At 40.6% G+C, this 11,232-nt stretch overlaps 2 protein-coding genes across 2 annotated transcripts; one reads left to right on the top strand and one right to left on the bottom strand.

Annotated features, from left to right (window-relative positions):
* The first annotated feature begins 138 nt into the window (after positions 1–138).
* Positions 139–3,737, top strand: LOC134647507 (uncharacterized). The gene is made up of 4 exons (XM_063501858.1): positions 139–218; positions 1,118–1,235; positions 2,048–2,188; positions 3,421–3,737. The coding sequence occupies exons 1-4, from the start codon at positions 139–141 to the stop codon at positions 3,697–3,699; spliced, it is 618 nt and encodes a 205-aa protein (XP_063357928.1). The 3' UTR covers positions 3,700–3,737.
* A 470-nt stretch (positions 3,738–4,207) lies between these two features.
* On the bottom strand, positions 4,208–10,787 carry LOC134663147 (mitochondrial enolase superfamily member 1-like). Its single transcript, XM_063519489.1, has 9 exons — positions 10,642–10,787; positions 9,680–9,898; positions 9,159–9,281; positions 8,475–8,625; positions 7,509–7,666; positions 6,866–7,008; positions 6,198–6,361; positions 5,422–5,603; positions 4,208–4,385 (listed from the first exon to the last, which is right to left on the bottom strand). Exons 1-9 carry the CDS (start codon positions 10,783–10,785, stop codon positions 4,251–4,253), a joined length of 1,419 nt encoding a protein of 472 aa, XP_063375559.1. The 5' UTR covers positions 10,786–10,787; the 3' UTR covers positions 4,208–4,250.
* Between the last annotated feature and the right edge of the window lie 445 nt (positions 10,788–11,232).

The following is an 11,232-nucleotide window of genomic DNA, read 5'->3' as shown; positions in this document are numbered from 1 at the left end:
ACCAAACTGTTTGTATGGAAAGTTTCATAGTAAACCGCCGCGGCGCGCCGGGTGACAATGATCAGCCTGTCAAGTGCGGACGGTGCAACTGGCACTTAGTCATTCAACTAGAAGTCATCAGTGTGGGCTTCTGCAAACATGCCCGACGCGCTGCACCACCGAGGCAATCCCATCAGCATCCTGAATGCATTATTAAATTATTATACTGTATTTGGAAGGCATTGACTGTTTTCAGCGTATAATTAACCCATAGATTGCACGAAGAAAAAGGTTGGCAGCAGGCCTTAAAAAGGGTTACATTCACTTCTTTACTGCAGCTTGCAAATCTACGAGCCAACATATTGCTTCTAACAAGTATTTAGACTATCTCCACAGAATAACTAATAGAGTCAGACCAAGAAAAGTCTGCAGCGGATTTGATAGCCCACGCAGTACACGTGTCATTTTAAACGTCAAACTTCTATGAAATTATGACGTATAAATAACACTTGCACTGCGTGGGCTATCAAAATCGCTGCAGACTTTTCTTGGTCTAACTCTAGTACTACCGTACAGAAAATTCACTCCTTCACAAAAGTCAGATTAGGTATAAAATTACACCTATATCGCCGCCTGCAAGCAAAATTGAAACTTATAACCGCGCACGAACCGTGAATCTCCTTTGCGCGCCGCAGTTTTATGACCGAGCTGTGAGTGTCGGCACGGGGTTATCACTTGACAAGTTTTTATACCTATACCCACTTTTATTATTTTTAAGATAAATATGTAGGAATTACAAACGTTGATTATGTAAACATACATATTTTATCCGGAGATAGTATGCCTGAATCTCACGGAAGTAAGTTTCGAAGCCATTGTGTATTTTCAATTTTGCGCGAGCGCCGCGTGACACGACTATCGTGCGCAGGAGCGGCAGCCCACTGCCATAGGCCTGTCCGATGGGCGCGCCGGCCAAATGTACCTAAACTGCGGAGTGACACCCCCCTGCTATCTCTGTCATTCTAATTACACCTTCATTGGACTAAAAGGGAAAGATCCCTGCAATTTGCGAATTTCGGTTTTTACGGTAGTCCCTCAGATGCTGCAACATCGACTTGTGAGCGGTCCTATGTGATAGAAACAGGACGAGTTCGCTTTTACTAACATCGTACCTGAGTACTCTTCATTACCTCCTCATTATACCGCAGAAAGCGAAGGAGAGGAAAGGGGAAACAGTTGCACCTATCAAACCTGTGGTATGTATCAAAGTAGTGTATTTACTTGCTACTGATGAAGAGATAGTTAACCATGGTTAAACCTTCTAGTTGCTTTAGATTTTAATCGTCATTCGTTCATGATACTACACAATACTCCTCTACTATGTTCATCACAGAATCGTGACCAATTACTTAGAATCCTCCAAAAATGAGGGAGCCAATGGCCATTTCAGCATTATCACTACATTCTGATTCAAGTCATCTTGATTCTCACGTCCTGGATCCCAAAAGCATTTCTTTTGAATTTGAACCTTGTTTAAAAATATTTGTTGCCATTTATCCTTTATAATAATGGCTTTTGAGTTTTGGGATCAAAGAGGGTATAGGATCAAGCCCGGCGGGATTCATACATCTGCTGCATATGGCGGATATATGCCCTCCACATGGAATTGTACCCTAACTTGATCTGTGACGAACACTTACCTCAAAATTATTGAAGTGAAAACTTCTTTAGCGGCGTTGTGCACTTTTTGTGATGGGGAAACATTTTTAACAGGTGTCACGTGACCGTAAGACGTAAGACGGACACGTTACGTGACTGATCGAAAAACTGTTACTTCAATGTCATTGAGATTTTCTTTATTGATATAAATGCCATCTAGTGAGTTTCCCTCTAACTGGTATTAAATTAACTCAAAGAGTGATGTGCTTAGGGGTTTCAAGTAATGCGACGAAATAACGCTAGATGGCGTTAACCTCAATTATACATAGTGCTGCAGACATTTTGCAATAGTGATCGAGTTTTCACTTCTGCCGGCACTCCCTGAGTGCAACCCGTTGTTTTTTCTTAGCCGATTAAATCATCGCCGGCGGGAGTCAGGAATCCGTTCAAAAAGCAACAAGAAGCCACTAAAAACGTCCCGAGTCCGCTCAGCTTGACCGAGAGAACGCTGGTGGAGGTGCACTCAACCGAACCATCGGAAAATACTGACGTAAGTACTATAGGCTACATGACTAATTTTCATTTATGGTATCAATCGATCGGGTTTGTTTTTAGGATCAAATGTCTATATGGGACCCATTGCATTAAAGTAACACAAAAGTCAGAAATTGTAGTGAAAGGCCGACAGTCGCACTTCACTCGCGAAACGCCCTATACAAAACGGCCAGAGGCCGTGACGTCAAGGTCTCTGGGAGCCCATCTTGTAGTAAAACAAGAAAATTGCGTTTTTGTCGGTGAAATATTGCGTTTATGTATATAGTTGCTATACAATATTTTTTTGGATGAAATGTAAGGAATCGAATAGTACCCTTACTTTTATCGTTTTTGAAGTTAAAAAAAAACTTAAATTTTGAAACTTTCAGGTCCTGTATTTTTGTAATTTTTCAATATTTTATTTTAATATCCACATTATTGTGATAAATTGCTCGTTTGCTATCTATTGTACTAGATTTTGTTATAAAATTCAACATGTGTCATCATCCCTATTATAGCTAGTTTAGATTCATGTTCTTTAAGCCACGGTAGGACATCATTTTTGAAAAAATAAGTAGATCATATGAAATACGTTCTTACAAACATGAGAACTTATTGACCTTAAGAACTGACCTTGCTTGATCTAATTACTTCATTTAAATAATTTTCAATGGGAACTTCGTTTGATTTTAAAACTTAATAAAAACCTTATTTCCAAGTCCTACACTACCGATTCAAACTGCCACTCTTTCTTGTTTGATGGGCCGTAGGCCTAAACTATATCTATAGTCAAAGGACTGTCTCATTTCAAACATAGACAGAGATAATCATACTATCTTTGTCTTACACTAGTACTAGCACCCAAAAGAAAAGGATGAGTATAGTTTTTTTGGTTCTTATTTACTGACAAATTGGTTTGACCAACTATATGCATATATCCAGCTTATTTTCATGTTATACTAGCTTTTGGCCGCGACTTCGTCCACGTGGTGTTAGTAATTTGGGTAGCTTATTTTTGATCCAATCTGCTTTTTATTGATTCCCCGTACAAACTTCCACCCCCCTTTTCACCCCCTTAAAGGATGACTTTTGGGATAAAAACTACCCTATGTCCCCGGGACTCAAACTATCTCTATAATTTCAACTAAATCGGTTCAGCTGTTTAAGCGTGAAGAGGTAACAGACACTCGTATCTGTGAACTTGACTCTGGTGAGATGTAATTTAAACGTTAAATCATACATTTTCAGCCATCAACCATTCAAAACGGCGAAACATTCGTGGACTGGTTCTCAAGAAACAAATCCAATTTAGAGTCTCAAAATCCCGAGATGACTCCATCAGAACTTAGTCGCCTTGGCATTAGGACCTTCAAGACTCTTCAAGGTAAAACCGGCGCCGTCAATGGGACTCCAGAAAGCGGCCAAAAGAGGAAACTCGGCGAAGAATTGAATGGTGCAGATACCCCTATAACTAGTGCGCCTAAACAGTCGAAACTTAGCGCCTTCGCATTCCAGAAAAAAGCGTGAAATTTAATAAATAATTAGTTTTAAATAAGCAAGTACTAAACAGTCGACGTATAAAGACTGGCACGAAAAATCATTAAACTTTAGCTTAGCGTATACCATAAGGCATAGTTTTAACTTTTGACTCGTACGTATTTATGGTGTGTGACCTTTTTTATAAGACTTGATATTGTTAACTGTACATATAATTGTAAGAATAAAAAATCGTTTAAACAAATAAACAGTTTTAATTCGGTAGGTATAACAGTCCCATCAGGGGCCCATTTCTCGAACGGTATTAGACTAATATTATTAGCCCACGAACTGTCAAATTGTATGGGTTACCATGGCAACACACTAATAATTAGACTAATACCGTTCGAGAAATGGGCCCCAGATCATAAAATATGCGGTAAACAATTTATATTTCGGCATACAAATTTATCGACATAAGATGTGTTACTAGATAAATATAAATTTCTTAATATAATGATGAGTATTAAAAAAAAAGAGATGCCGGCAGTTGATTGTTTTCCTCATTTTCAGCCCTATGGCTATGTAAATAAGGTTTATTTCTAAGGATTCACCAATTCAGCTTCATCGGGAGGCGGGAACACTCCTTCCTTGATCATTTTCTTCCATTCGCTACCGTTGGGGTAAGCGAACTTTTCTAATGTTCCGTTTTTAAACTGAGTGCTGTAGCCAGGCAACTGAAACGAAAACCATCATACATTTTGTGAACGCTAGTGTCAGATAAAAGCGTGTTTTAGGGTCGGTTGCACCAAACTGTTTGTATGGAAAGTTTCATAGTAAACCGCCGCGGCGCGCCGGGTGACAATGATCAGCCTGTCAAGTGCGGACGGTGCAACTGGCACTTAGTCATTCAACTAGAAGTCATCAGTGTGGGCTTCTGCAAACATGCCCGACGCGCTGCACCACCGAGGCAATCCCATCAGCATCCTTAATGCATTATTATAATGCATTCGTGAGACTGTTTTCAGCGTATAATTAACCTATAGATTGCACGAAGAAAAAGGTTGGCAGCAGGCCTTAAAAGGGGTTAACTTCACTTCTTTACGAGCCAACATATTGCTTCTAACAGCCAACGCCCTACGCTCCCCTCTCTATGTCCTTTCCGTCAGACATGTCCTCCGAGACCCAGTGGCCCAAGTATCTACTTGAAATGCTCAACTCGCTATAAAGGTACGCCGTACAGCCAGCAGCAGAAGTTGCTAAGCGGGCGAGGTGTTCAAAATGTTCTTGACGCGACTTTATTGTTAAGAGAATAGCAGGCCTTAAAAAGGGTTAATTAACTTCACTTCTTTACGAGCCAACATATTGCTTCTAACAGCCAACGCCCTACGCTCCCCTCTATATGTCCTTTCCGTCAGACATTTCCTCCGAGACCCAGTGGCCCAAGTACCTACTTGAATTGCTCAACTCGCTATAAAGGTATGCCGTACAGCCAGCAGCAGAAGTTGCTAAGCGGGCGAGGTGTTCAAAATGTTCTTGACGCGACTTTATTTGTTAAGAGAATAAGAGTGTGTCGATGTAATTTTGACCACGCGCGCTTAGCAACTTCTGCTGCTGACTGTACAAATGAACAGCGCTATACCTAACCGCGAATATCGGAGTTCGCAAATTGCGGGCATCTGTCTCTCTAATTACGCCTTCATTGGAGTAAAAGAGAAAGATCCCCGCAATTTGCATATTTCGGTTTTCACGGTAGCCCCTCGGAGTACCTACCTTAGGCGCGAGATATTTCCCGTTTTCCACAATGCACGGGTCGATGAAGTGCTCGTGTTGCTGGTCGACGTATTCTATGAGGCGGCCCTCCATGGTGCCCGATAGACTCGCGAAGTCCCAATATTGGAGGTGCTGTACCATCTCGCAGAGACCCACGCCGCCAGCGTGAGGGCATACTTTTACTACAATCAAAGAACAGAAAGTAAAGTTAGTGACTAGTTAAAAAAACACTAATCAAAATACATATTTGATAAAAAATCATTTGATTTGTTCCTTAAGTTGTTTACCTAAGCAAGATAGTTAAAAACTTAAAATCAGGCTATTGTAATCCCTAAAACCCAGGGTTTTAAAATGATTCATCAAAAATCAATTTTATTTCGAGACACTATGATGTTGATGACTGGGTTTTTAAGAAGCAGTGAAGCTTAACACAGTACCTCCATACTTATCACCATACCTCCACTCTCTACTGACTCTACTCCATGAAGAGTACCTAAGTTACAACTCTATCATTTTCGTGAGGTAGTTGTGCGGCTTGTGCGGTTGTGTTCTATTAGAATGTAGTTTGGGACAACATCTTGGTTAAGTGCTTTTTTTGAGCTACCATAGACACAGCAGTCAACCGTAAATCAGCTCCGCATTACTTTTGGTTGGGTCTTGTTTGACATATCGTTTTCTACAGTGAGATAGATTAGCTTGAGGAAATCGTGTTGACTCCCCCGGAAAGAATCAGTATATCGATAACATGAATTTTGTTACACCAAGTGTTCACTTACCGCCCAGTTTCTCTGCCATCAAATAGACGGAAAGGATCTCGTTGACTCCACCGATACGAGCCGAGTCGATCTGGCAGAATTGCATGCCGCCGCTCTGCAGGAACTGCTTAAACATGACGCGGTTGGCGCACATCTCGCCTGTTGCCACGCCGATGCCGTACGGCCTGTTCGACAAAGTTTTTTATTGCGATTTTAGACCCCTACAAATAGAGCAGTCTGATAATTATATGTACTATAAATCTTAAAGCATAACACCTTAGTGACTTCTCTATGTAGACATGTAGTTGGAGCGAACCGTAAGCATGAATGTGGGTTTGTATACTTTTGAGAGTGCTAATTTGAATCCAACCGACTGCGCCAACTACTTACTAGTTTTATGCTTTAATTTTAAAACGTTTTCACGCAAAGACAACAAATATTTTAAAGTAAACCTGTTTTAAACAAAGCAACACGAGTATCACCACGGCTATATTTGTAATTTAATTCTCAAAAATTTCGATCGTAGTGGGATTCGGCTTATTAATATCGGGTTTAGTGCCCAGTTTTCTCATCCACGTTGACGACTGAGAAAAATCCAAGTGCTCTAGTCCAGGTCAACCCAAGCTAGGGTCAACCAAATGGGGTTAAGTAGAGATAGCTTATACTCATACTTCCACTCCATAGCTTACTTCAACGCCTCAGAGATAGCCGCGTGTCCGAGCACATCGTCGGGCGACGTTGGCTCCTCGATCCACATCGGTTTGAGCGGAGCTAACTTCTTCATCCACTCTATGGCCTCGTTCACGCTCCATGCCTGGTTTGCATCTACCATCTGTGATGAAATAATGAGATACATGTCTTTCTGATGCCCATTATTTAGTACGGATGAAAAACTCAAATTTTCATAGATACTAGGGAGTGGCGTTGCGTGAACTAATCTAACCGTGGGCGAAATCGCATCTGCGAGGCCCTTTTGTTTTACTGTGCCCGAAGGGACCTCGCGCGAGGCCCCTCTTGGGGCGCGAGGTCGTGGGCGACGGCCCACTTCGCCCACACCTAGCTACGCCACTGCTAGGAAAGATTGCTCTAAAGTCTAATCCATCACTATATAAACTAGTTACGGGGTAAAAACACAAACACTTCTATTTTTTCCAAATGTAAGCGAGTCCTAGATATTTTTAATGTAGGACTAAGGTACTTATAAGTTGAAAATTATATCACAATACACACATTATATCACAAAAATTAAGGAATAATTTGGAACCAGTTTAGCCTTTCAATGGACGGCCATACAAGGGAATAGTGGGTGATTGAGTTTCGGCTTGTACTTACCAGGACCTTATCCTTGCCGATGTGTTTCCTCACGGTGCTGCAGCGACGCCAATCATCTTCGAAGTTCAGTCCCACCTTCACCTTGAAGTGGGTGAAGCCTTGCTTGAGGTACTTGCCGCACAACTGCTCGAGAGTCGCATCGCTGTAGCCCAACCAACCTGCAATAGGGTATTATACTGTATTTAAAATAAATCATTTCACACCATGCATGAAATAAAGCACCAGATAATTATTAGAAAAACACAGATAGCAGTTATTTTTAAACACAAGTTCTATAAATCGGATAGAAATACAAAAAGTACTTAGGTGAGTTGACCGTGACGTCACGATGTAATGTTTCATATAAATTCCATATTAGCAAATCGTTTTGACAGTTCTAAAAAAGAAACTGATTTGACTAGTAGTAAAATACCCTATTGAAGAACCGTTAATATTGCAAGCGAGGACTTTTCCTCAGACAAAACACGCGAAGAAAAATCTCGCCTTTTGCTATTCGCCGATTGCCGCGCCCATCGGACACCTGCCACCATTGATAGCCCGTGAAATTAGGTAAGGCTTGTTTCTTTTTATACAAACGCGTTTAAAAGTGGAGAAGGCCGGGTGAGAGAGAACTGAGAAGCACCAGTCAATTTGTCATGGCATGTCCCTAGAATAGTACCATCCCAGAATCTACTATAGGTAAGCTGTTACCATTATGTGATGGCGAAAAACAGAGCTAACTCCTAAGTATCTGTTTATAAATTCTGCGTGATGAGCAGATAACGCTATGTTTATTGTAGGTATACATCATTACATAACAATTAATAAATTATATCAGTTGTAAAGATAAACAATAAGCTAATACATTTTTTCTTATCTTTTTCAAACCAAAGCTCAGTACACTAGTTGCATTGATTACAGTAATCTCACGTTTTATTTAAAATCGGACCCATTTTATCATTAGGTATCATATTTGGTTTCGGTTACCTGCTTGTGTAGTGTAGGCGGGATATCCATTCTCTTCCAACTGCTTTATTCTTTCCTTCTGTCCCGCTTTCTTGGATTTCAGTAGTTGCATGGCTTCTTCCTTAGTTATCACGTCAGTAATGTAACGGAAGTCTATGGTCGATACGAGATCCTACAACATCGGCAGATAAAGTTTTTTGTCACCATAGTTTAAAAAAAATACCATTCTCCTAGTGGCACCTAACTATAAGTACGGCCTCAGGAGCGAGCGTCTAGCAGCGCGTTCGGCCCAGCGTGCATCGTGACGTCGAGCTTCCAAGGGATTTGAGCTCAGAGGCCGTTCGCAAACATTTGGATTATTTGTTAAATTATGGACGACGAACGGTTGATCGCCCCTTTATCCTCGTGTCGCCCAATGTGCATTAGGATGTACACTCCCGTTTCGATGGAATGTCAACCTTAATTAAAAACAAAGAGGTAGCATTTCATTTGTCTCGTAAAATTTTCGAACAAATGAAATTCAACCCAATTGAAAATACAACAAGATTCAAACTTCCTTGGCTATAATTTTGTATGGTGGGCGGCACGAGGATATTGTGTAGGTACATTTGCATATTTAAGGTTTGTTGCTGAACCACTGATGCGAGTGATAGATTTATATTTTCGAATAACCTTCCTAAAGAAAACAAATCGGAAGTCTCTTACCTCGGGTTCCATGTCCGTCAATAGCCTCCATAAAGGTTTCTTCTCCAATCTGGCCCATAGATCCCACAGGGAATTCAAAATGGCTGCCGCCGCTAAATGAGCAACGCCTTTTTCGGGACCAATCTGTAAAAAAAAATATAAAATATAGGTAGGTAATTTTGAACATCTCGTCCGCTTAGCAACTTCTGCTGCTGTAGGTACTGTTCATTGATAAACCAAATGTTATTGTCGTTAGTTAAATAAAGCATCTAACTTACCTAAGCATCAATACACCCATCATATTTCCGTGTCGTTAGTGATGGCATATACTCGTATGTATTTTTTTAACACCACGCCGGTGGCAAACAAGCGTACGGCCCGCCTGATGGTACGCAGTCACCGTAGCTTATGGACGCCTGCAACTACAGGGGTGTTACATGCGCGTTGCCGATTCTAAATAAGTTCTGAAGTTGCAAGCGCCCACGTCTACATAATAAAAGTACCCATGGAGCGCAATAAGGTGGTTTTCACCGTTTCATTACCCATCTCATTTGCGAGTCATTGGTGAGCGATCGCCAGAATCCCGCAAAGTCCGCGAAGATGTCTGCCGCATTCTTCCCCAGCAGGAACCGTTTCATAGAGCGGATAGTGAGAACTATGATCTCCGTGCCGCGGCCGCATGTGAACGTGAGTCCGAACCCTTGAGTGCCGTTGTCGGTGGTCGTCGTCACGTAGGCGCAGGAGTAATTTGGATCTGTGTGCTGAAAGACATATGAAAGAAGTTTTTTTCTTTCTAGGCTAATAGGATTGGGTTTTGGGGGATTGCATACAGTCTTGTAGCTTAGAGGAGTAGTAACACTGCTGGATAGGTAGCTGAAATTTAACTTCACATCTTATTATCTTAACAAATCATAGTATTGTTTTCACGGACAACCCTTGTTACGTGATTTACAGGAACAACAGCAATAATGGCTACAGAGCAAAAGATAAACAACTTGAGAAGTTGATAACTACATAAAATATTCCAAATCAATGGTATGTCATGTATAGGTTCATCTCGCTTATCACCATCGGAGTCAGGGCATAGAGGTCATCAATATGAACACAATTTGCTCAGCCGGTAAACAAGTTGGACTTGTTAACCGACTGAAATAAAATTAGTTATACAATATCTTGCCTATTAGGTATACTCAGGAAACTGTCGTTTATAATACCCTCAAATAAAGCAAATAAAAGTAGGTAGAAAGAGTTCAAAGAGTCATAACTTGATACCTAAGTGTGGTAGTTTTATTTATTTTTAGATAAGATTACCTAATAATCCTAATACTGCTGAAACGGTAGCGCTAGTTGCAAAAAGTAATGAATCTGCTTATATCACGACTTTGTTCTATTTATTAAAATATAGAACTATCTACTTCATAGCTCTGCTTGTAGTTAAACCTACCTAAATACTATAGTATGATTATATTGAAGTTAGGTACATTTATAAGCAAAAGTGACTCACCAAAGCATCAGATCCATGGCCTCCCAGAGACGTCGGGAACCTGACATCCTTCACGTCCACGCTCACGATCTTCAGACCTTTCTTATTGAGCGGCATGTTGTGAGCGCCGGTCGCTGACGACTGATTATATATATTAAGCGACATTTTACTCAAGTTATCGCTGTTACCAGCTGTTACGTGCAGTATTTACGTAATGACATCGTTAAAGTTTAAGATAAAAAATAAAAACAAGTGAAAACAAGGGTTTGTGCTTAAATGTGCGTAGATTCGACGTTAAGTAGCATTTTCATCGAAATTAGGAAGTAGGTCGTTATATTTGTGAACTTGACAGTACAGCTGTGCTGTCAACATAAATAATTTACAGAATATTTAGTAGTGGTGGATGAAAAACAGATGTAACACACGCTATACTACATATTATTCACTTATACTACATATTGTGGGGGCATATTCAGAAACACAAGATATAATACCAATTTGATTATCAGTACCAGTTTGTCGCGCTCAGCGTGTGGTTACTTGTGAGCAAGCGCGACACACCGATATTGCAATGAAATAAATATTATGTTTTATGTTTTTGAATTCCTGTTA

This window comes from Cydia amplana, chromosome 4 (assembly GCF_948474715.1).
Source record: "Cydia amplana chromosome 4, ilCydAmpl1.1, whole genome shotgun sequence".
In the NCBI taxonomy this organism is placed as follows: domain Eukaryota; kingdom Metazoa; phylum Arthropoda; class Insecta; order Lepidoptera; family Tortricidae; genus Cydia; species Cydia amplana.
The sequence above is the reverse complement of the archived record's forward strand: the minus strand, read 5'-3'. Positions and strand labels throughout refer to the sequence as shown.